The sequence below is a fragment of the Eschscholzia californica genome, unplaced genomic scaffold, assembly GCF_041429995.1.
Source record: "Eschscholzia californica isolate CP2 unplaced genomic scaffold, dmEscCali1.0.p SCAF_2, whole genome shotgun sequence".
Taxonomy (NCBI): Eukaryota; Viridiplantae; Streptophyta; class Magnoliopsida; order Ranunculales; family Papaveraceae; genus Eschscholzia; species Eschscholzia californica.
Window position 1 is genome coordinate 17,325,628 of NW_028238309.1, and position 25,872 is coordinate 17,351,499.

The 25,872-nt window shown below is 34.2% G+C and overlaps 1 protein-coding gene and 1 pseudogene across 2 annotated transcripts; one reads left to right on the plus strand and one right to left on the minus strand.

Annotated features, from left to right (window-relative positions):
* Positions 1-917: 917 nt before the first annotated feature.
* LOC147556593 (uncharacterized) lies at positions 918-6,107 on the minus strand. Its single transcript, XM_086657497.1, has 5 exons — positions 5,694-6,107; positions 4,799-4,978; positions 3,664-3,790; positions 3,418-3,531; positions 918-1,191 (listed from the first exon to the last, which is right to left on the minus strand). The coding sequence occupies exons 1-5, from the start codon at positions 5,913-5,915 to the stop codon at positions 1,076-1,078; spliced, it is 759 nt and encodes a 252-aa protein (XP_086513623.1). The 5' UTR covers positions 5,916-6,107; the 3' UTR covers positions 918-1,075.
* A 7,040-nt stretch (positions 6,108-13,147) lies between these two features.
* LOC147556594 (putative CCR4-associated factor 1 homolog 11 pseudogene) lies at positions 13,148-14,123 on the plus strand (annotated as a pseudogene). The gene has a single exon (XR_015235031.1). The product of XR_015235031.1 is annotated as a putative CCR4-associated factor 1 homolog 11 pseudogene (transcript).
* Positions 14,124-25,872: the final 11,749 nt, after the last annotated feature.

Here is a 25,872-nt window from a genome sequence, read left to right on the forward strand (position 1 = left end):
TAGATTTCAATCTTCACTTTTCTTCAATCCTTAATCAATGGGTTCCAAATTTCATCATCTATTCTCCTCCTTTCTTCTCTTCCTTATAGTTTCCTCTATACAACTCTCAACTACTACCATGGCAGAAACAGTTCCCGGTACTCATAATATTACCCATGAAACAGAAGCTGTCGAGAATGTTGTAAAGGCGTTAATGGGTTTGAACTATACATCGATGGCTCTCACTCTAGACATGACGCTTCCCTCTCTCATCTCTTCAGCATCGTCCTTCAAAGATACCAATGATAACAATAGTAGTCCTCGGCTCACTATATTCTGTCCTCCTGATGAAGCTTTCTTTTCTTTCAAATACTCCACTCAACCTCCATTGACACTACTCAAATACCATGTCTCACCAATGATGTTAGATCGAACAGATCTTGAGTCTTCTTTCTCAAGTTCAACCTTTCCAATTGCCTCGGCTAAGATTGATACACTTTTACATGGTCATCCATTAGTTATGACTGATCCAACTTCAATCAACTTCGTCAAGATCGCAAAGTGGGAGATTTATAATGACGGGTACATTATAGTCCATGGAGTTGAAGATTTCTTCGATCCTGCAGTTCAAACTCTATGGTATCCCTGGTATGATGATGATAAAATAACCACTACTAGCAGTAGAAGCAATGTCATTACAAAAGAACTTATAGATGGGTTCATGCTTGCATTAAGAGAAGCGTATAAGAAGATTTGGATATTTGTTGCGTTGATACTCATAAATTTTTATTTATACATAGTGTTTGCCGCCTTAAGGGATGGTTGTATTCGAAGACGTAGAAGTACAGACAACGAAGATCTTCCGATATCATACAATGATGTATTAGCTTAGATTTATAGACGATCTATAGATATGTTTTCAGTTTATTATTACTTGCTTTTCAAAATCAAAAGTTCTTTCTTCATATTAAATTTCAATATATGTAATAATTCATGAATATGAGTACCCGATGAAGATTTACAGAGTCATTCATTATAGTTATAGTTTCACTTGCCTCAATCCTTTTCCTTTTCCTGTCTAGAAACATTGTAAAGACTAGCGCTGAAACGAAACAGAGTAAGACCCAGTCTTTGGATCTTTAACTGTTTTGAAGTTGTCGACGCTCATACCAAATCGTCCTAACACAGAGTTGCCCATTTCTTTTAGCTTCCCTGCAAAAATGTTTAGTAATAGTAGTTAAAGACTATGAATCACCCGACTGATGTGCTAGAGTTGAGCTTTATAGAAACTTTAAACCCTAACTCTCTAATCCAAAACTAGAAAAACTTTCAACTGAACTTAGGAGTAAGGGTGCTTTTCTGAGTTTTTATCCCCTGACCTTCCGGTTGGTTGTCGAAATTTTGCCCACTCCACCAACTAAGCTTCGTATTTACAAAATATAACTGATCCCAATAGACTTATGATGCTATAACAAGTTAACTACAGTAATGCATATCAACAGAAAGTTTACTCAGTCAAAATCTTAAATCAGAAACAGGATTCTAACACTTCTTTCAAGGAAAACTGTCTTCTATGATGTTTTCTTAAATTAAAAGCAACAGTCCGGAAGGGCCGGCCCTAAGTTTTCAGTGGCCCAAAGCTACCTTCAATTTAGAGGCCCCCTTAAAAAGACTTACGCAATATATCAAGAGACATATATATTTCATTTTCACCCGAAGTTTTCAAGACTCGTGTGATAATGCAAACACCTTTTACAATTGATGTGGGAATTTCATATTATAACATCTCTTAAGATTTCCCATACCAAACCAAACTAAAACATTTAAATACATTTTGTAGCTTTAAAAAAGGCTAACAATGGATTCAAGTGACACTCAAATTGTTAGCTGTGATTCTGTGAAAAGAATTACGATATGATCAAGTATTTTGAAAAAGTAAATAATAAGAATTACTTGATCAAACCAAGTCTTCCAGAATTATAAGAGCAAATTTTGTAGTCCTCACAACTTACTGTATGCTATAACACTTTCTAAAAGTTTGTATGCTAAACTACTTGACGTTAAAATTTTGGGTTTGGTATAGTTTCTTTAACCTGGACTGCAATTTGTAAAGACCGCATCCCGGAAACACTTCTCTTTCTTGATTAACAAGAAGTATACCACAAATTTAAGGACGAAAGAATATATGTGGGCCTGATTACCAATCTACTACACGTCTGATTCAAACGGATCAAATTTAAATAAGTTAGATATAGATGAAGACATAGACAAAAAGAACGACCAAACACTGATCAGCCTAACAGTCATGTAAATTTTGGACGTGATGGCTCAAACTCTGGACTTAAGACAAGATGAAATGTCCTAAAATTATGATTTTATGGACGACCAGAGGATGGTAGAGACTAGAGAGTTCCGAACGGTTGGTTGATGTGTTGAAGTCTTTGACAATTGACTTGACCACAGAAGGGTTGGGTTAGTTACACTAACGCTAATTTAAGCAATCATACCCTTCCGACGTTCTTCCAAGCCCGTTGAGCTATCAAAATGTTGACATTGACACTGAAGACATATATATGTATATATAACTATTCATATATTTATATTATTATATATATTAAGAGAGAGATAGGGGTGGCGCGGGAATGCCCATGCGAGATAGTGAAAGTGATTATTATTTTCTAAATATAGGATTACATTAGTACAACAGAAAATCATACATTAAACAATTAATTGGCTTGGATACATCAAGAGGATGGAATATGCTCATAACTACCATGAACTTTCCTAAAGACACTCATCACCCTAAAGGCCACTACTTATACCCTTACTAACGGAGGATCAATCAATGATGAAATTCCACTTCCACTGAGTATCTATGTGACTTCCGGGTTTTGGGAGTGGGTACACTACGACAAGACCCCATGTATCGCTCTTGTGACCACGGAGTATGGATAACATATATTAGGGCCTCTTCAGGTTTTGAAGGTTAGTTAATTAACCATAAACACAGAGTATATGGATTAATAGTTTAATACATGTTTAAGAGAGAAACTTAGATTACGTTTCATAGAGACTTGTGCCTCTTGGATTCCCTATTAACTAAACCCAATGAATTAAATTACGTGGTCCTGTTAACGTAGCAGAAAAGGTGTGCTCATGGGCCCTACTCACTGGTTCAATGATGTCATAATTGTGGCCCTCCCTTCTCCTCTTACTCTGTGCCTTCTTGTTCTAGAGTGCCTTTAATACTTCATAGCTATAAATGTGGACCCTAAAATTGGTGCTCAAAGTGAGGCTTTGCTCGCTTTGGGCCAGAGATAGGATAGTAGCTGGGTTGGGGTTTTTTTTTTGGTTGTCTTTACTAGTTAGTAATTTCTGATGTTCAAAAGCCCAAGAATCATGTAAGCAATGAACTAAATTATTAAGTTTACAGCTTACCAATCATCTCTTCCTTCATCTTTTCTCGTTTTTCTGCAGCCAGTGGCTCCAAGCGTCGTGTGGCTCTTCTGGCTTGGTCATTAGAAGGATCCAACTCTATGATTTTCTTCAAGTCTGCAAAAGAAACGAAAGCAAAAATAAGTATATGAATAAAAACAAGTCACTACGAAGTACAAACTAAAGCACATAATTAATAACCATTTACATAGTCAAATAGGCGAGTTTTGTAAGAACTCGTGGAGTTACCTGCAATGGCCTCTTCAAAGTGCTCAAGCTTTTCATGTGCTTCCGCTCTTCTTATAAGAGCTTTCATATAGGAAGGATTCAACTCCAAAGCTTTCGTACATTCCTTAATCGTCTCTTCATATTTTCCCTAGAAATGTAGCATTTTGACTTACAAGTGAACCAATAAATATCTCGAATCTTCACCAAACTAACCAAAAAACTACTTAAACTTGTGAAAGAAAATGATAGTAATCAATGCAGACCCATCTTAGGCCTATGACCAATAAAAGTAACCTAGGCTAACCTGACTCCTTGAGCACTTTATGAAGTAATTTGTTCTCAATACTTGCATGTATGAAGAGAGAACTGTCACAGACTTCACAACACAAGATCCCAATGGAGCATGATGCTAACGACTTGTTTAACAAACTTATGCACTAAGCAGTTTTGCTCGGGGATCGGATCGGAATGGGCCAAGGGCAAGGTCGAGGTTTGAGTATATATGAACATACTTTTCAGTTTGAGAAACAAACTGAAAAAAGTTTGCAGAAGAAGAACAACTAGTGCATGGGGAACGCCTCGATGCGGCATAAAGTATTATTCTTTTTGAAGGAAAATGATATTACTTATGTAAAAACATAACATAGTCTTTATACAAGTCCTAAGTGTTAAATAAACAAAATACTAATACTTTTATTTTGCACAACAACTCAAACATAAAAGCTGACTTTCAGATGCACACTATTTAGTCTCGAGTTCAAATACGAACATCTCGAGACATTAGGTGACCGCCTCGCCTCGAGGCGCGTCTCGATGTGTGCGCCTAAAAAGTTTTTAAGAAATTGATAGCACCCTTAGTATTTTTATATTTTATGATTTTCATACCAAAGAAACAAGAGAATCTTTGAGGAGACGAGGACTCCTTACTCCTTAGAGGCAATATTTTCATTATAAAGAGAGGGGGGCCAAGGGAAGCTTAACTTTTATATAATATTGTGATGCCTTCCTTTGTTGACAAGTTTCACTTTCGGCTAAAAGGAGGTTTTTATTTGGTTTCCTATTTTATGCTTTTCTTTTTTGTTTCCCTTGTTATCTATTCTTTGCCTTTCAGGTTCTCAATGAAATCCTGCCCTTTTCAGAAAATCATAATACGTACCAACTTAGCATAGCATATAGCTTTGTTCGCATGACATATGGATTGTAGTTCAGCCGATGAAGGGATGTCTGGAGTGACCTGTAGAGCTATATCATACTGAGACAATGCATCTTGATACTGCCCAGCTCCAAACAGTTTATTTCCTTCAGCTTTAGCATCATTGGCTTTTGCAAGAGCTTTCTGAACAAAAGCAAAATGGATATAAGTACCTATGGAAAGTAACACGAACAAATAAAATAACAAGAATAAAATGACTAAAATAAATTACTCCATAGTTTTGACAACCTATTAGAAATTGTAGATTACGCTGTTAATATCTTAGTTAAAGGCTACTAGTCGACCAACTAGGAGTAGGAGTCACTATCATTGTACAACGCCTAACTAGATCATCTGTAACTCCGCCTTCCGACTATTCAATTTAATGTTCGACAACTAAAAGGGAGTTTATAAAACAATAGAATTACTATTTTCATTGGAATTAAGGTGCATTTACTCATTTACATCTAGTTGGCTAAGTCGGGAGACAGAATCGGGATTAAGTGAGAACCTAAGAGAATGACTACAACGAATTAGTCAGTCTAATTGTACAGAGGACGAGTCAAGATTGGTCGAATAGATTATAACGAACAATACCTTGTGATCATTTTCATACTTGCTCAGAACAATGTAAGGGGTGATTATCAATGAGGAATAATATGTATGTACCATGATCAGCTATTTAGAAACAAAATCAATGGAATGATATTTGAAAGACAATAAAAATGAAAGTTCAATGAGTAACTATACCAATGACGATACACCCCACAACTAAATCTATACTTGTAACCTAAATTAGTACCTTTATCAAACTATACCTAAAATCAGCAAAGAATTCTAGGGAGAAAGAAAAGCAAACCTGATTCAATTGTTCTTCTGTTAATGAATCTGTGCATTCAACATCCTTAGGAAGATCCACAGATTCTTTTTCACCATTAATTTTGCTATCTTCCTCTCCATTTTGACCTTCGCTTGATGTTCTGGATTCTTCATCGGCTTCTTCAGTTAATCTCTTTGATTTGGGATCATTTTGTGTAGTTTCATCTTCACTAATATTTGATGCTGCCTCAATAACCACCATCTTGTCCCAAACAGTATTTAGGGCACTGAAATTTTGTTACAGGATTCAAAACCAACGGAATTCCTTCCAATCGGAGATGAAAAACTACTAGGAAAGCGAAGTTAGGGCTTTCAGATGTTAACCATTCCCAAAGTTGACCATGTACTCTCGTAGATATACCAGACCACTTTGTTGTGGGAGGTTGAAGTGGGGGGTGCCTCTTAAAAAAAACAAAGATATACTGGTACACCCTCGCCTAGGGTTGGAAAAACGGTCTAAAAACCCACGACACGAAGGTGACCGCGCGGACCGCGAAGGTCCGACGGGCTTACTCGGCGAGCTCTAGTGGGTGGGACACGGGCAGAGTCCTTAACTCGACAACTGGCCCGAAAAATCGAAAAAATAAAGCCCGCGACTGTAGTCTGAGAACCCGTCCGATATTTTTATCACCCCTTTAACTTTTTAGAGTGCCCCCTCTCACCCATCAGATTAAGAGTTAGGGTATATAAACTAGTTTCAGCCTACAACTTCATTACGACTCTGCTTTTTAGAGTTTAAGAGAGAGTGGGAGAGAGAGAGAGAGGGAGAGAGATAAAGAAGGTCAAAGGGGCAGTGTTCTATTAGGAGATGTATTATGCTAATCTATAAGGATGTAAAGGGACGAAACCAAAGAAGCACTAAAGAAAGATAGAAACTAAGAGGGTGTTTGATTTTTGCACTTATTAAGTGATTTTCACTTAATAAGTGCGGCCCGGCAATTTTAGGTCGTTTGTTTTTTCACTTAATAAGTGAAAATCACTTGTAAGTGATGTCAAAGTAAGAGGGTGTTTGACATCACTTAATAAGTGATGTCAAAACTTGGAGCTTATTTTTTTTGCACTTACTTTCTAAGTGCTAAAAAAGACATATAAGACCTAAGCAAAATAAAATATTACCACATAAATCCTTAATATTAAAACCTCGTAATCCATTATCTTTAAAGCAACATATGAGTTACCTGTCATTCGAAATCAGTACGTGATTTCATTCGAAATCAGTATATGAGTTCAGATGACAGATACTCGTGTGACCCCACATCGTGTGAAGGCCACCGCTGCGCATACACTTCTTCCTGTAAGCTCGACCTAACGTGATGTCATCACGGTACACACACACTTGGAGAATTCTCAAAAAACACTTCACCGACAAATTTGAGATGAATCTACTACAACGGCGTTAGCCAAGAGGGATCTACCGCGCCCGTAGGGCGCGGTGGGAACCTAGTTTTCGTGCATTTTGTCGTAAAATCATTTAAAATTATAGTGAAGTCGAAACAGAAAACAAAAAAAAATTACTACTGACCTGAACAGAAAAAAAACACAACCTTAGTTTTAAAAGATGAAATAGATGTTCATAAGTTTAGTTTTAAAACCAATAACTTCATTAACAGATGAATTAGATGTTCATCGCTTCTTTGTTATTGAGGGAAATCCAAATATAAATTAGTAGAAATCTTTTAGATTCTTTTAACTTGAACCTGAATTACTTCAACCTCGAAACAAATGAAAGTAAAAAAATCATCTGGTAACGCTTTTCTTCGAAGACCTTGAGCTAAAAAAATCAACCAAATATAAATCAGTAGAAATATCATCCAAATATAAATCATCTAAGGTACAAATGAAAGTAAAAAAATCATCCAAATATAAATTAGTAGAAAAATTTAACTAAAACTAAAAAAGAAATCCGAAAAGCAAGGTAAGAAATTGAGCAAGATGCATTTGTTTTTATGAGAAAAATATAACTAAACACAATATAAAGAAAGAGTCGAAAAATATCCAAACATAAAAAATATACATGAGTACATTAAATAGTTCAAATTCTGATTGAACAATAAATATCAACTTAAATAAAATTATAATGTGGAAAAGCGTTTAGAAACCCTATCCCACAGATCTAATGAGGAACATCGAGTTATAGCAAGGAACAGTTGTTATGGCAAAATCTTACTTCGCAGTAGAAGTGATGAGTTCTTGAGGAAGTTTTCCATCACAAATATGAGTATGACAAAAAGCGAAGAACACCTGTAACAAAAGAAAAAGAAATTCTCGTGAAAAAAATATAACTGGTAAGAATAATTAATGAGAGACAGATCACCAAATTATAAGAAAAACCCCTATAAACACATAAAGAGAGAGAGAGAGATTGTATACCTCGCGCTCGAACAAATCGAACTATTGCATTCTTTGACTCTAGAGTTCCGGAAACTCGAATAGACAACGCAAAAACTATAATAATAGGACAATCCCTTAAATATGTACTTTAATCAACCTGCATTCTTTGTCATTTGAAATTTTCATATTTTGGGGGATCAAAGCAGGAGAAGGGGAAGAAGACAATAACATAAAATTGAATCAGACATTTCATGACTCCAAATTTGACTTTAAGAATATATAGATAGCCCTAAGGATTGTTGGAGAATAATGGATATAAACTTAAATAAAATCATAATGGTGGAAAGCGTTTAGAAACCCTATCCCGCATATCCAATGAGGAACATCGAGTTATAGCAAGGAGCAGTTGTTACGGAAAAATCTTGCTTTATCGTAGAAGTGATGAGTTCTTGAGGAAGATTCCATCACAAATATGAGTATGACAAAAAGCGAAGAACACCCGTAACAAAAGAAAAACAAATTCTCGTGAAAAAAATATAACTGGTAAAAATAATTAATGAGAGACAGATCACCAAATTGTAAGAAAAACCCCTATAAGCACATAAAGAGAGAGAGAGTGTGAGAGAGAGAGAAAAAAAGAGATTGTATACCTCGAGCTCGAACAAATTGAACTATTGCATTCTTTGACATTTAAAATTTCAAATTCTTGGGGGGGGGGGGGGGGGGGGGGGTCAAAGCAGGAGAAGGGGAAGAAGACAAAAACATAAAAGAGATAGTTACTTATCAATGGACCCAGTCATGAAGAACATTTTCTGTTTTTAACACACTGGTAATAATAAAAGTAAGATGCATAAACCATTACAGAAACGGAATAATAGGTTGTGAGACAAAATTTACCTTGATAAAGCAAAAGAAGAAGAAAAAGGATACTTCAAAATTTATAACTGAATCTATAGAAAATTAATTAGAAGTTGTTTGAAAGTAATATAACAAAATTCTACAAAAAATAAATAAAAAAGAAATAAAATCCTCTGAGAGACATTTTATTGAACACCTTACTTGTAGAAATTGAAAATCATTAAGTGCCTCTAGCCTAAGAGACATTTCTTCAAACATCTAAACCACAGACATTGAACAAAGAGTGTGAAGAGATAAAACCAATAACAGAAGAACTCACTTGGAATTGTAGATATACTTCACCCAATTTCAATCCGATCTAAACAAAATTGCAAAGAATTCATTAGTAATTATATTCATCAATCCTAAATCAACAGTAATAATCAAAAAATAAAACCTAAATTGAATTAAACCAAGAACAGTACCAGTCTTCAATCATGTGAGAGAAAGAGGGAAGTAGAATTGATCTAAACAAAATTGCAAAGAATTCATTAGTAATTATATCCATCAATCCTAAATCAACAGTAATAATAAAAAAATATAACCTAAATCGAATTAAACCAAGAACATTACCAGTCTTCAATCATGTGAGAGAAAGAGGGAAGTTGAATTGATCTAAACATCCTAGGTCGTTGTCATGGGGCGTTTCTGTGCCCAGACCTTGTGGTATGGGCACGACACGTCTCAAAGTCGTGCCTGGCATGGTTGTGTCGGATCCATGTGGAGCCTAGGGGTGTCTATAGACCCCCCTCAACTTCTTCGACAAAGCTTATGATGTTTAATTTTAAGAAAAAGAAATATATTATTATCTGAACGTATAATTCTCATTATGTTACAGTAATAAACACTACTAGTTCTTGGCTCAACGGATGAAGGGGTGCATATCTTCCCTTACGGTCACGTGTTCGAAACCACTTACAAGCAATTTTACTAATGTAGTTGGGCCCATATTCGAATCCCAAAGAAGGTGGAATCTTTGGTTTATTTGAATTGGGATTATTAGGATATGAATAATGTAGTTGGGCTATAGGCCCGGTTCTGTTAGAGTTTGAGTGGGTTGTTATCGAGCTTATCACATCTTTGATGTATCAATGCCAAATGTAACGACATACGTTGATCGTAGTCGAGAATTCTAAAAAAAAAAACAAGATGGCTATAGCTTAGGTCAATTTCTAGATAGACTACGTGGTTCGGAGGTTCAAACCCCACAATCGGTTTTTGTATTTTTCTTTCAAGATTGATAATAAGATAATTATGAAGAATTTGCAACGAAAATTCGAGTTCAATTTTTAATGTATAGATTACAAAAGTATCAAATTTATATAAAATATTATGTTTTCAATCTCATAGTGTCAATTCCCAAATGTAATATGGGGTCGCGAGTTCAATCCCTATAACTGGTTTTTGTAGTGTTTTTTATCGGAGATTGATTATGAGATAATTATGAAGAACTTGCAATGAAAATTAGAGGTCAATTATGAATATGTGGATTATAAAAACATCAAATTTATCTAAAATATTAAGTTTTTGAATCTCTTAGTGTCAATTATTTCTAGCTATTAATTTTTATCAATGATATATTTATTACTTAATTAGGTTTTTGTGATGGTAATTTTCGGATGGGACGTAGTAATTTTTTAGACCCCCCTCAAAGTAAATTCTGGATACGCTAGTGGTTGGCCACCACTACTCATTGTCTATCTCTTACCATCTCTCTCTATTGCTCTCATTATCAATGTCTCTTGATCTCTCATTGTTTCTCTCTTAATCTCTCACTGTTTTCCAATCGATCTCTCATTGTTTCTCTCCATCTGTTACACAAACACTGCTTCGGCAAAGGAAAGTGTTCCCTCTGTCGGAACCTGACATCGAGGAGGGCTTCCGGTGAAACCCTCCTCGAAAATTTCGTGGTCATTACCATTTCGTGGTCACAAAACAATTCGTGGTCACGAACTCTGTGACAGACCAAGAGAGAGAGAGGGAACGAGATTGCAAGAAGGAGAGAAAAAGACTGCGAGAAAGATATAGATAATGAGATAGAGATATATGTCTACAGCGAGAGAAATAATGAGAGTGATCTACAATGAACGAGAGAGAGATCTAGAGTGAGAACGATAGTGCGATAGTTAGTGAGAACGCGCGTGAGAGAGAAAGAGGGACACAACGAAAGCAACAAGAGAAAGGGTAACAATGAGTTAGAGAGGAGAAGAGAGGAAATAGAAGAGGTGGCAATGGTGGTGGCCGGAATGGTGGTGGTGGGAAGTTGTTGCGGTGTAGGTGATAAAGAGGATGAAGATTAGGGGGCAATGTTTGATCAAGTTAGTTTTTGGACTAAAATAAAATATTCTCCCGAGAATATACAAAAAACATGGATTCCCTAGAGAATTTATTCTCCGAAGATTATTCTTTATTCCCCAAAATTGCAGCCTTATTAAAAGGTCAATAGTAGATCCCTTACTCTTTCATTAATTGTATTATATAAAAGTTAGAGTTATTTTGCGAAAGGGTCGTACATAAGTACCGTGTTTTGCAAAAGGGACATGACCGTTTATTATTTTGCAAAGGGGTCGTGGACTAGGATTGGCCCTTAAATAAATGTTAGATTTAACTTCACGTCAGATGAAAGTTAACTACGTTATGTAGATCTAACGGTGTTACCTCAAGTAAATCCAACGAACGCTATTCCTCTACATGGATGGCTAAAATCTATTGATAAAACTTGCCTAATCTACATTTTTTTTAAAAAATGACTTATTCATTCATCTTCTTCCCTTTTTATTTCTTCAACCTTTGATTTTTATCGGATAATGATTTCGATTATACTTTAAGTTGTTCGAATATTTTGACGAACGAGTCATAAACCAAATCCATACTTTTAATCAAAATTTGGTTTCTGGGCAATCTTAATGTATGTGGAATTTGTACATTATGTTATTCATTTGCATGGAGCCAACAAGGCATAAAAAAAAATGAATGTTGTACATTTTAGATGACTGCACAGGAAGTGACTGCAATGCAGTGTAGTGGCACAACATTAGTGCATTGTTGTGCACTAAGATGACCAATTTATTAACCATTTTAATGAGATCATTTTGTTTGATCTAATAATTTAGAAGAAATTCGAAGTTATCTGAGTTCTTAATAATTGTAGCCAAAAAATCTTGAAAAATAATAGTGAATGTCATAATTTGTTACTTTCGCAAATTACTGTCAAAATTGTATGAAGTTTACTTAAAGAAAACCCTAAGTTTGTAATTAATGTAGTTAGAATTAACGGTGTTAAAATTTAACAACGTTAAAACTTCACGGAGTTAAATCTTAACAAGTCAATTTTAGTCCACGACCCCTTTGCAAAATATTAAACGGTCATGCCCCTTTCTGAAAATACGGTACTTATGTACAACCCTTTTGCAAAATAACCTAAAAGTTAATAAGGATAAAATTGAAAAATTACTTTATTTATCATAATATTACTCACAAATTAATAATATTTCTAAGAATTAAATTTTCAAACTAGGTAGTGGAAGTGTGGCAGAGGGAGTATTATTGGTCAATTACTTTATCAGGTGAGGTGGATTCATAAAATTTTGGGAGTGGATCCTAGAACTTCAAAAAATAATTTACCACGAAGATGTGGGTTGTAATTTCTTCATCCAGTAACAGGTTCTTAGTAAACTGAAGAAACCTGATAGATACAGACTCAAAAACGGAAGAAAATTTAACCGTTGCATGATGATTATTTATCTTTGTCGGATATAAAAATGCTCTGAATAGTCCCAGCTCATCTTAATTACAGTTACTAAAAGATTTCCTATTTTGATTAAAACTAGGAATTCTTTTTTTTTTCTTTATATATTTAGCTGATCCTGATGTAATATTTTCATGATGAATCTATGTCATGTAATAATGTCATAACTCTCAAAGTCCATATCAAAAAAATATCGAGGGCCAACATGGTTCATAAAACTCTAGATTGGATCCTATCCCTTAAAAAAAAATAGTTTGCCACAAAGATAGATGTGAGTTCTCACATCTTTAGCAAGTAAAGAGTCCAACGGCTGCATGCTCACATAGGTAGGTAAGAGTCCCAAGTCATCCCAATTTCGGTTACAAAAAGGTTTCCTGTTTTGTTTACAACTAGGAACTTTCTTTTTCTTCTTTATATATATTTAGCATACATACTTCTTCTCTTCACTTCTCATGCAACAACTTAATAAGTGTTGAGAGAGAGAGAAACCACTGAAATTTTCAGGAGAAGAATCATGCCGAACCCCAAACCCATTCAAGTAATTCATGTCTACGCTCGTAATCTCTTTGCTGAGATTTCTCGAATCCGTACACAGCTTCCATATTTCTCATTCGTTTCTATGGATACTGAATTCCCTGGCGTTGTTAATCGTCCTAGTGCTAAAACTCCCATTCCGAGTCTTCCTCCTTTTGAGCGTTATCGTTTCCTGAAAGCCAACGTTGATGCTATGAAGCTAATTCAAGTTGGTCTCACACTTTCTGATGGCAATGGGAATCTTCCTGATTTTGGAACTAACAATTGTTTCATCTGGGAATTCAATTTTTGTGATTTTGATATCACTAAGGATTTGTTTGCTCAGGATTCAATTGAACTTCTTAAGAATCAGGGTTATGATTACAAGAAGAACAGGGACGAAGGTATACAATCTGCTGTATTTGCTCAATTACTTAAGGAATCTGGACTTCTTCGCAACAATTCAGTAACATGGATTACTTTTCATAGTTCTTATGATTTTGGGTATCTAATCAAGATTTTGACTGAAAAGGTCCTTCCGGATCAACTTGATGACTTTATGAGACTTGTTTATAATACTTTTGGTATTAATGTTTATGATATCAAACATATAATGAAATTCTGCAACAATTTGTATGGGGGATTGGAACAGCTTGCTAAAACCCTAGAAGTTAATCGTGAAGTGGGGAAGCACCACCAAGCTGGATCAGACAGCTTGTTGACATTGAAAGCCTTCATGAAAATCAAGGAGAAATTTTTCGGTGGGCATAACATCAATGAAACATATGGCGGCGTTCTCTTTGGTCTTGAAGTGAATTGAACAATTAGCTAGGATGAGAAAAAATTGATGTACATAAATAATTTAGTGTGAAAAACTCTTTCAATTAGTGGTTATTAATGAAATTAGACTAATTTCCTTTTTCTTTTATTTGTTATTCTAGGTTATTTTATGAATTGAACAATTAGGATGAGAAAATATTGATAACATGAATAAATCAGTGTGAAAAACTCTTTCGATTAGTGGTTATTACTTATTAATGTAACTAGGGTTGTGTTTGATAGCTATTAGGAGAAAGGAAAAAAAAATAGAGAAACATTTACTCCGAGATACTTTTTCTTCGAGAATAATTTTCTCTATAAATATTTTTATATTTTCTACCGTTTGGTTTAATAAATGATTTTTTTTAATGTATTCTATGGTCCACTATTTGGGTCACTAACCAAAAAAAAAATTCATGTTTCTACTTTCTATAATTTTCACCTTCTCCCCCTCTTTCAAAACCTGCCAATTCTTTATCAAAATCACCAGCAACATAAGTTACCCAATTCACATAATTAAAACGATGAGATAAAGATAAGTATTTAAATCCCTAATGTTTAAACATTACTTTATACTTTGAGATACGGATTGAGAGAGAGAGAGGGAGAGAGAGAGAGTCAAATCGGTATTTGGCCAGATCACATAAAATAAACCAAATGGATTCTCGATCTGTAATGGAATTTTAACACATAAAATGATTCTTGATTTGCAATAAATACAAAAATAAACTCTGTAAGAATCTGGAGAGAGTATAGAGAGAAATGGTTTTTTTTTGTTGAAAGTAGAGAGAAATGGGTTATCAACAATACTTGAAAAACTTATGGCAATGCTTGTAACAAGAAAAACAACCTTCAACCAATATTGCCCACTGAACAATAATGGATATTATTTAGGTTCTGAAATCATAAAATACAAAAAATACCACTACTAGTGATTCTTGATCTAGATATGAGGTTGGTTTTCATCTTACAAAGAAAACCCAGGAGAAAAAGAATCAGAGAACAATGCAGATGAATAAAAGAAATTAACAGAAGATTGTGAAGAACATAAAAAACTATATCTTTCTCCTCCTTTCTTTGCAACTTTTCTGGATCAGAAAATAAAAGAAGGCTTTATTAGGAGGTGTGTTGGAAGTACAAAGAACTGAAAGTGTGAAGCTCAAGACAAGAGTGTGAAAGTAGAGAGGAAAAGATAGAAACACACAAAAGCCGAGAGTTAAACAATTTGGAGAAAGTTTTTCTCTCTCAGGAGTTGGTAAAGAGATTCCCCATTTTTAGGGAAAAATTGAAAAAAGTTAGTCACGTGACAAAGTTGTAATCATAATTCTTATTATGAAGTACTCCGTCACAGTACAACGATCAAACAATTCTTCAGAAGACAATCACCTATGAAAGCTATGATAACCGTCCTATTGTTGGCAACTTTTCATCTTCTCGAGGCGGTCGTGGAAAAGAATTGTTTGGCTCGTTTCCTCTCCCTAGGAATACTCAAAATACTAATCGAGTTCTAGATTTGTCAAGAAAGTCATATAAGCTCGTTACCCTTTTAGTTCTAGGATTTTCGACCATCATCCATAGTATTCATTGTTTTATTTGATCATGTAAGAGTCTAATTACTTAGTTGTTATGCTGCTTGCACATCAAAGAAACTTTACTTGAAAATTGATTGAAACGATCATAAGAAACTGCATACTACGAGTTTGGTTTCGTCAACAATTTAATGTCTTCTATATTATTGAATATTTATTTATTGATATGTGAAATACATTTTCAACTTTATGTTAACGTACGAGAGGCTCCCATAAAGTTTGGCACCATGCCCTCAGATTGTCAGCCACGACCTTGAATCGTGTATAAGAAGAATCATACAAGAGACCGGTGATGAAATCATACTCTTATCTTATAATCTGATCGTCTCTTTACTAGCAGAATGCTTCTAGTTTCCAGGGTTCTTTATCACCTCCCATGATTTAAATTTAGATGATGTATTTAATAGTAATCAAATTAAGTTTTCTTTATGATGTTTATGTTGGGAACACATTCATTTTAATGTATAGTTCTTGTCGTAGTATGTTAAATGCAAGTTATGTGTTTGATGAAATGCCTCTTAGAAATGAAGTATCATGGACTATTATGATTTCTCGTTATTCAAAGCAAAGGATGTTGATTCTGCTCGTTTAATCTTTTTGACAAAGCATGGGAATTTGGGGTTGCAGATTTTTGGGTATGTGTAGAAATATCTCAACATCAACTTTCTGAAAATCAACCATTATGGGAAATGCATCATGCACTTGGTGATTGTTTAATGGGTGCTCTTTTTTCATGTCTCAAGAGAGCTAATAATCCTTCTCTTACTCTTACTTTTCCTTCTTCGTCACTATGGTTTGGTTTAATGTTAATGGGGGTGGTGATAAGTTGAATGTGTTTAAAGAAAATGGGTAAGGTTGTATTAGGATTTTGGAATAGTGCACCTATTTTTGTATGTAGCCTTATGCAAAGTACGTTACTTGAGGATGATCGGTGATCCGGTCGGGTACAAATCATGTGGAGCATTTGCCAATTGATATTACAACTATTGGTTTCTCTCTAGGTGGAAGTGATAAGTGGAAACTTGTGATATAACCCTACTCAAAATAACCCTCTATCAAGATTTAGATTAAGATGATGTATTCATATGCTCCATGAATTTAAAAAACATTTAAGTTAATTTCATGGTTTCTCAAAAGATTTGAAGTTAGAGAGAGAAAATTAGAAAGAAGAAATGGAGATCGGATTTTGCAAACCCAGTTTGCAGCTATTAACTTGTGCAAATTCTGTTTGCAATATTATAAATGCAACTTCGGTTTGCAGAAGAAAATTTGCAAACCTCGTTTGCAGAAAAACGGTAAGAAAAAAAACGTCATTTTTAGAAAGATAATGAAACACCATTTCTAAATATATAAATTTGATAGAAATCTGACATCTCAAGAAAAAGTTATATAGATTTAAAGTCTAAAGAGAAAAATAAAAAATTAGTTACACAAAATGATAAAAGGGTATTTTAGACTTTGTATATATTTTTTTGACCTAAATAATTACCAAATGTTTTGTGATTTTCTAATTATTTTGAACATTATTTTGACCTATTTATTGTCTCTTAATCACTTATTAGACTTTATGGCTCCCGTTTCGTTTGATTGGACGTCGATGGTGTATAGTGTCTGCTTGTTTAACCCTAATTACTAATATCTTCAACCCACTCGTTAATACTGATTTTCCTTTGGGGAAATGACGGTTTAGGTTTAAAAAGATCAAGAAATTGGGCTGGAGGCCCAATTTCTTGCTTTCTTTTGTTAAAAAGACAAGTTAGATTTTTCTTCTTTTAGACACCATGAAAACTTCAGAAATAGTCTTGAAGGACAATTTTAAAAGTCCCTCATTTTTTATACCGTAAATAACCTTTGTATATAGGAAATTTACAACAAACCCTGAGATTTGAGATTTCATATTTCAAAGTTCAGAGAGTTTTTAACGAGCAGGTTTGGTTGGGCGATAGTTAGGCGATAGTTTGGCGAGGGTTTCGAATCATTTTCGTCTAATCAAATCAGCAATTTAGTTTAGGTTTAGCTTTTTGAATCTCTATATTTGGTGTTTGAAGTTGATTTTTATGGTTTCAATTAGTTTTGGCGATTAGTAAGGGAAGCTGGAAATTGTTGTTGGGGAGCTGTAGTATAAAACTAGTTTTTTGTACTACAGCTCCCCATACCAATTTAGTATTAGGAGCTATTTATTCGGATTTGAAATTAAATAATGAAATGAAGAGGGATTAAAAAAAATAGTTACAATTAAAAAATTGTAATAGTAATTTTTCTTTTCTTTCTTATTTTTCTTAAACCCTAAATATTTCAACAGCAATACCTCTCTTTTCTTCTCCACAATCAAGTTACAAAACAACCATTACCAATATCGCAAGATATTTATGATGTTGCTTCTTTAACAGAGGAAAAATATATTTTTCAATCGAACCAACAACCACCAACCCAATCAAACAGTGTTAGTATAGATGAAGATCTCTCTCAAGATGTAAAGAATTCGCAAGGCAAATATTTTCTGTTAAATTTTATTTCTCTTTTTTCCTTCAACTTTAAAAATTTGCCCAAAAAGAGGCAAACTATTTCTGTTCGTTCAACAATTTCCCTAGGAAAATTTTTGTTAAATTTCCCCCCCAGGTCAGGGGAAAAAATCAAATAGTTTCTCTATTTGTGAAATTTCTCTATTTAGGAAAAAGTAAAATAGTTTCTCGATTTTGGTTGATGTCTTCTTCATTGGGGAAAATACTTGGATAGAAGTCGCCATAAATTTGTAGTTGATGAAGGAAAAGATTGCAAGAGGGATATTTAGGAGATTCAAATTCAGAAGAGAGAACAAGTGAAAGAGGAAGAAAACGTTTTTCTTTTTGTTATTTCTGAGATATTTGACTATATTACACTTGAGTCCTTCAAATTATGAGTTTCACATTTAAAATCTGTAACATTAAAGGTCTTTAAAATAATAATCCAAAAGTCTTATCTCCCCTTACTAATCTTTATAGCTCCCCAACCATAATAGCTCCCCAACAACAATTTCCAACTCCCTTTACCAATCGCCAAATACTAGTTTTTGAGAAAAAATTCTAGAGAGAGAAAGTACATTTGATCAACTAGTGGAGGATTTTGCTAGAGTTTAACATTGGACTCATAGACAATATGGAAGGAGAATCTGCTGTTTCAAGGTATAATGTCTTCTTAGTTGTTTATTTTCATTCATCAACAAATAAAAGAAAGGTTTTCAACAATAGATTATGAGAATAATAATTGAGAGTTATTCATGATATTTTATTTGAAAATACGATTTGATTTTGATTTCTTTGAACTCTGTTCTATAAGATTAATTATGTTTGCAAGAGTTAGGAAGAGGTTCACAAGACATTGCAAATTGTTTGCATTGCTTTGTAGTGATGTATTCCTCTCAAATCCTCATGTTTCAGCATCAGGGTGCATAGGTAAGCTACAGTAAACTCAACCCCTGAAACTTTAGTTTCTGTGATATTAGATATATAACTGGTAAGTTTTCCTTTCGGGTTCTCTATCAGACATTTTGATATATGTAGTTAATATGTATCAAATTTTGTTCGACTCGTAGAATATATAATGGTTGAAATTCAAAATTTGTATATATAATCTTGTTACCAGAAAAGAAGAAATACCATGGACTAAAATCGGGGATCATCGCTGGTTATGGCCGAACTATAAATTTGTATTCGATTCTGCTAATAATAAACACAAATTGATTTATCTATGGAGTGAGGAGAGACTTGATGACAACGGATTCGATTACTATGATAGGTTTTGTGGGGTTTTAACTCTAGACAAAGGCAAAATCCTATTATGGAAGATGATCCAAGATCTTCCACCAAACCTGGAATCTGTATCCACTTCTCTTTACTTGAATGGTTCTTTATATTATTTTAATAAACCTGTTTGGGGAAACAAATTGGATGATAATACCATATGCATATTTGTATTTAATATAAGAAGTGAGAAGTTCAGCGCCATCTCAATCCCTGATTTCATCATTAATCAGCTTCGCTGTTGTAACACACGAAGTTTCGTCACTGATCAGTCGCAAAGTTTCATCTCTAATCAGTTTCGTGATTATAACGCACAAAAATTCATCTGGTTCAAAGTGCATTTGTTAAGTGTGGGGAGCCGTGTAGCTTCGGTAGTTAGAGTGAGTTATAACATTGTCAAACTGTGGATATTTGACAACTGCTATTACGATAATAAGAAGTCTTCGTCTATTACTACTGGTTCCAGTAGTAACACTATTGACAGTAGTGACCCGAAAGATTGGGTTGAAGTGACTCACACTTTGATACATATCAACTATGTATCAAAAACAGATTATGGGATGATGTTTTTGCTGATAAAAGGTAAGTACTGTTAGTTTACGCCTCTAATATTGGTGGCTTGTCACAGTTATAATCAGGTCTCATAGTTATCTCGAAGCATGAATTGTCAATCATGAATTACTATATAAGAAAGTTGTTCTTTTTTTCATCTGGTGGATTATTGGCATTATATGTTTATCTCGTGCAGGTATAGCATACATGATAAGCGTTCTAAATTACCTGGGTGGATACTCTCGCATTTACGGGATGCACATCTAAACCTAAGCACTGATATGGCATTACATATAGCCAGAAAGGTATATTATTGGTGCTTCTTCTTCTTCTTCTTCTTATGGATTAGACTTTCATATTCATTTAGAACTGGTAGGTTAATGTTAGTTTCAATTTTTGATGTAGTTTCTACAGAAAATGGCTCAACCATATGATAAAGCGGGGACAGAAGCCAAGAAGACCCTGTTGTCAGAAGAGGACTTGAAGAAAATGGTGAATACCAATGTTACTGACAGAAGTCAAGAAGACCCTGTTGTCAGGAGAGGACTTTAAGAAAATGGTGAATACCAATGTTACTGATATGTTATTTTGAAGTTTTTGTTTTCGTCATATGTTGGATGTGGAAGCTGAAATTTTGTGTCGAACTTGTATAAATTGACGTTCATTTTGATATTGAATTGCCTCCTTGGTTGGGTTATTTTAAATTTTGTTTATTCAATGAAATTACTTCATCTCTTGTTAGAACAGTATTTTCAATGAAATCGAGATCTTTACCAAGTATAAATAGATTGAACTTGTATCAGTTAACAAATTCATATAATTGATAAGCTCCTAGTTTAAAGACAGTTCTTCACAATGCAACATGAGTTCATTTTCATATCTCTGCAAGAAAAATCGCTCTTCGGCTGATATAATGTTGGTGACATTACATTTTTCTTCAGAAAATGGTTTCTTACCTGTCTTTCCTGCACGATGGAGTTAATCTACAACCGATCTTGGAAGATCGAAGTAAACTGAAACTGATTTGCAAAGACATTCAAACCAGAATGCAAACCACTGCAAATCAGTTTGCAAACCACTGCAAACCAGATTACAAACCACTGCATACCAGATTGCAAAGTCATAAAAAAATTTAAAATCCTTTGCAATTTAGATGGAAATTATTTTTTAAAATACTTGCATATCTTTCAATTCAAAGGAACTCAATTTATGTACACCATGTATGTTAAATGTTGGTGAATTACAAACTATTTGTATTACATATTATTTTACGAGGGTTCGGGGGCGTAGCCCCAATTCTTTTTCGTAGAAACTTTTAAAAAAAATTAATAGAATTAAAAACTATTAAAAAATTCATCAAAATATTAACAACACACATTCATCAAAATATTTAGAGCAAAAACTATATTCAAACGCCTTTTTCCCTTTTCAATTGGTGGATCGTCAATATCATCCTCATCTAAGTTGTCATCAATTTATCTCCTTGACAACATCAGCTATTTCTTTGCTTACATCATGTTCATCCAATTCATTTCCTCCCCCACTATCTTCATTTGCACCATCTTTTTCATCTTCACCGTTTTCTTCTTTTTCGTGATTAATTTGTTGCAACTCATCATCATCCTACATTAAGTACATAATGATCAATTTATTAAGTTTTTACCTAAAATTAGTTTGCAAACTAATGATCAATTTATTAAGTTTTTACCTAAAATCAGTTTGCAAACCAATGCAAATCAATTTGCAAACAATGCAAAGACATGCAAACCAGAATGCAAATCAGTTTGCAAACCAATGCAAACAGTGCACAGACATGCAAACCAGTATGCAAACCACTACAAATCAGTATGCAAACCACTACAAATCAGTTTGCAAACTAATGCAAATCAGTTTGCAAACCAATGCAAATCAGTTTGCAAACAATGCAAAGACATGCAAACCAGAATGCAAACCACTGCAAATTAGTTTGCAAACCAATGCCAACCAGATTTGTAAACCGCTGTAAACTAGAGTGCAAACCACTGCAAATCAGTTTGCAAACCAGATTGAAAACCACTGCATACCAGATTGCAAAGTCATCAAAAATTCAGAATCCTTTTCCAACTTACGACGTTATAGTTTGTGGGTAGTTTACTTGCACTCTTTATTCTTCTAGGAGGTTTGTGACTCGAATTGTTTTCATTGTAAGCGAAATAAAGAAGGTCGTCCACAATATTTATCTAAAATATAAGAAAATACTTGATTTAAACATTGTAGTATAAGTTAAATTACACTATTCATTTTAAGTTAAGTACATAATGAACAATTTAATAAGTTTTTACCTAAAATCAGTTGGCAAACCAATGCGAATCTGTTTATAAACCTGTGCAAATCAGTTTGCAAACCAATGCAAATCAGTTTCTATGACTAACTCAATCTCCTAAATACTAAAGAACAAGAAAAAAGTTACCAATACTCACTAGCAGGTGAATATTCTAACATAAGCAACACAAAACCTAAGAACTAAATACCCAAAAAATATTACAAATAAAATGCTAATATACACTTAAAGGAGCATAATATGTTCCTAAGTTCGGATATGATAAAGTTTGACTGCAATCAAGTATCGACAACCCAAGTTACCTGTTTATGCGTTTGGGACATTGCGCGAATATTGGTACTCAATTACTTAGATAAACAAAAGATATAATCAAACACTATTAAGCTGTTAAAATATGTCTCATATCCTTGCCTTTAATCCTTGAGAAAGTTCGGATATGATAAAGTTTGACTGCAGTCAAGTGTCGACAACCCAAGAAACCTGTTTGTGCGTTTAGGACATTTCACGAATTTTCATACTCTATTACTTAGATAAGCATTTGGTGAAGCTCAAGGGAAAAGACTAAAGTATCGACAACCCACGAAACCAAAACTCTTCATAACTCATAACTCGTTGTAGAACACATATCATTTTTTGGGAAATAAGGTTATTTCCCATTTTGATATTAGAACCACATTCTTCTTCCCTCGGAATTACTTGACCTTTTGTACTCCAAGATCACCATTTATGCTTACAACCGAGATAAACTCAACCAAGAAATTGAATAGGTACACCGACGAGGTTTGTAGTTGAATAAGGTTTAAACCTACGAACTTATGAAGGATAAATACTGAGCCTTCACTGAATATTCATTGAAAAAGTTACATAAAGATTGTCAATTCTGTGGTCATAATGTCACTTCTTGAGAGGCCTAGAAATAGAAAACTTAACCTAAGTGTTATATCCTTCCCTAAAAATCAACAATTTAACATATGAACCTGGTCAAGCAACAAGAACCCACAAAAAAAAAAATCATATCAATTCTCAAAACAATGCGAAAAACAAACATAAAATGAAATCAAACTATTGATTCAATTAACAGAAAATCCAATAACCCATTTCCCTAATTCAGAACATTTCAAAAAATCAAACTCAACTAATTATCAAACATCAAATTTAAGATATATCCTTGAAAACCGTAGATGAAATTTCATCAATAAAAAAGAACATAACTGACCTGATTGTTCTTGAAGAATCTCTTGAAGAAATTGGATGAAGTTAGAGAGAGAAATCGATTGTTGCCTTCGCCTGTGAAAACCCCTAGAGTTTTTCTTACTATCTGCTTAGAGAGAGAGAGAGTCGGGTTAAAGAAAGAGGGACAAATTAAGTATTAAACGATTTTTTTAATTTTCTCTAATCAGTAAGGTTACTTAAGTCTTTTCCCTGCATTTGATTATTTATAAAAATGCCCCAGGGAGCTGAAGCCTACAAAAAGTTGATAGATCCTTCTTAACCAAATACCCTCATCTACTAAAATTCAATTTCTCTCTCAATGATCTCAAACATTTGAGGGTTTTTGTGCTTCTTCTGTTCTTCTCCCTTCTTCTTCGTCTACTTTCATTATTCTTCTTCCTCTTCAATTCTTCTAATCGTATTATTGATTTTCACTTTATGATTTCTTATAGACTTCAGAAATTTTGTTGAGAATCTCTTGCCACGATTGTCCGCTTGAAAAATTTACAAACCCTAGAATCTTCTACAAAGTTCATTTGAGTTTGGACTGAAGTTCGCTTTCACACGGAGAGAGCGAGTCTTCAACACAAATCCGTCATCAATTCGAACATTTTTATTATGGGATCAAATAGTTTGATTTTTTCTTAATTCAGGTACTTGATCTTGAGTTTTTTTATTTCAATGTAGTTTATAGTTTATAATGTTTTGATAACTTTCATAATTACAGATTCTGTGGATTTGAAATGTTCACTTTAACTTTTCTGAAGTAATTACTACCGAAACTATGTAGTGTTTCATGATCATTTGATGAGATGAGGATGACCATAAAGTTTGGTGAAGATATGCTACATGTACAACTAACTTGTTGAATTATGCGAGTTTGGAAGGGATTGTGGATTAAATAAAACATATTTGAAGGCTCATCCAGGAGGTCCTCCTTCTTCCAGTTCGACTGGACTAATGGTACTGTCTCTTTTTCTAATTCTCTTCCTTTTAAAGTCATCATCAGAAATTTCTTTTGTTATAATAAACATCCGACTGTAAGCAGTCGAATCACCAAGACGACAATCTGCCAAAATCAGTGAGAAGGTGAATACAGAGACCCTTGAAAATGAGCACTGAGAAAGCGTGAGAGGACATCAAGCTAAAAGATGGGAGCAAATGACAGTGGTGAAGTGGACGATGAAGCTCCCAATGAAAACCAAGATGCTGCAGCTGGACGGGTACCGAAAGAGCGGAAAGATAACGGGACGAAAGAAGCAGAGGCTGAAGAGAAAAATGCAGAACAGGTAACTACGGGAGATGCAGTTGGTTCTAAGAACGAAACTGAAGACAACATTGCGAATTCCGAACCCAAGGAAGACAAAGTCTCTAAAGTGAGACTTCCCTTATCAGATTTTGTTCTACCTATTGAGGGATAAAAAGAAGGTCCTCTGAGTAAGAAGGTTTGGTAGGCGGCGAGGCTCCTCGAAAAAGTTTACTCGAAGCTATTTTAGCAACAACCCCAACTATAAGAAGAACCAAGAGGAATAAAAACCACCAGTGACCCACTCGGTGTAATTGCTAGGGAGCTCAACATCGGAACCTATCTCCTTTCTGCTGTTGAAACCCTCAATGTAATGTCTTTTCTCATACAATATACATTCTTTGAAAACTTAGTCCGGATTTCATTTCTTTTTTTTAGATTAGATTCATTGATGGTGGTAAAAATGAATGGCAGCAGAGTCGATTTAGCTGAAATATTGGTGCATAAGTATTATATACTATCTTTATGATTCATAATTTCTGCTAATCCAGTGATCTGCTCAGACACCAACCGATCCAAGCTCACAATTCTTCATTTCAGGCATTCTTCTTTTTAGTTATATTATCACCCTCGGACTTTTGAAAATTTTAATACTGACAGTCAACTAAAGTGAAGATGTGCTTCAATTTCTGCATATAAGATTTCAATTTTTGACATAGAAATTCCAAGGCCATTTGTTACCAATAGGGCCAAACTCATGATTTCGTAGATACATATTCTTAGTATATATTCTCGATTTTCAAATCGAGTTTGCAAGATATGCAATTCAAGATTATATTCTGCAAAGCTTGCAAATCATGTTTGCAACCTATATTTTGCAAACACAGTTTGTAGTTTACATTATGCAAACACATGTTTGCAGAACAGGTTGTTGCAAACACTGCAGAACTTGTTTGCAAACACATGTTTGCAGAACAGATTGTTGCAAACACATGTTTGCAGAAAAACGTAAAGGAAAAAATGCCGTTTTTTCTGGTTTTTTTTTAAAGTATTGAAAGTTGAACTCGTAAGAAAGCTAATGAAAAAATCATTTCTAAATATATAATTTTTATAGAATTCCGACATCCCAAACAAAAGTTATATCGATTTGAAG

Coding starts and splice junctions, on each gene's coding strand:
- LOC147556593 (XM_086657497.1), bottom strand. CDS start 5,915: ATGGTGGTTATTGAGGCAGCATCAAATATTAGTGAAGATGAAACTACA. Junction 4,979..5,693: donor CAGAAGAACAATTGAATCAG/GTTTGCTTTTCT, acceptor GCTTTTGTTCAG/AAAGCTCTTGCAAAAGCCAA. Junction 1,192..3,417: donor GATGAAGGAAGAGATGATTG/GTAAGCTGTAAA, acceptor ACATTTTTGCAG/GGAAGCTAAAAGAAATGGGC.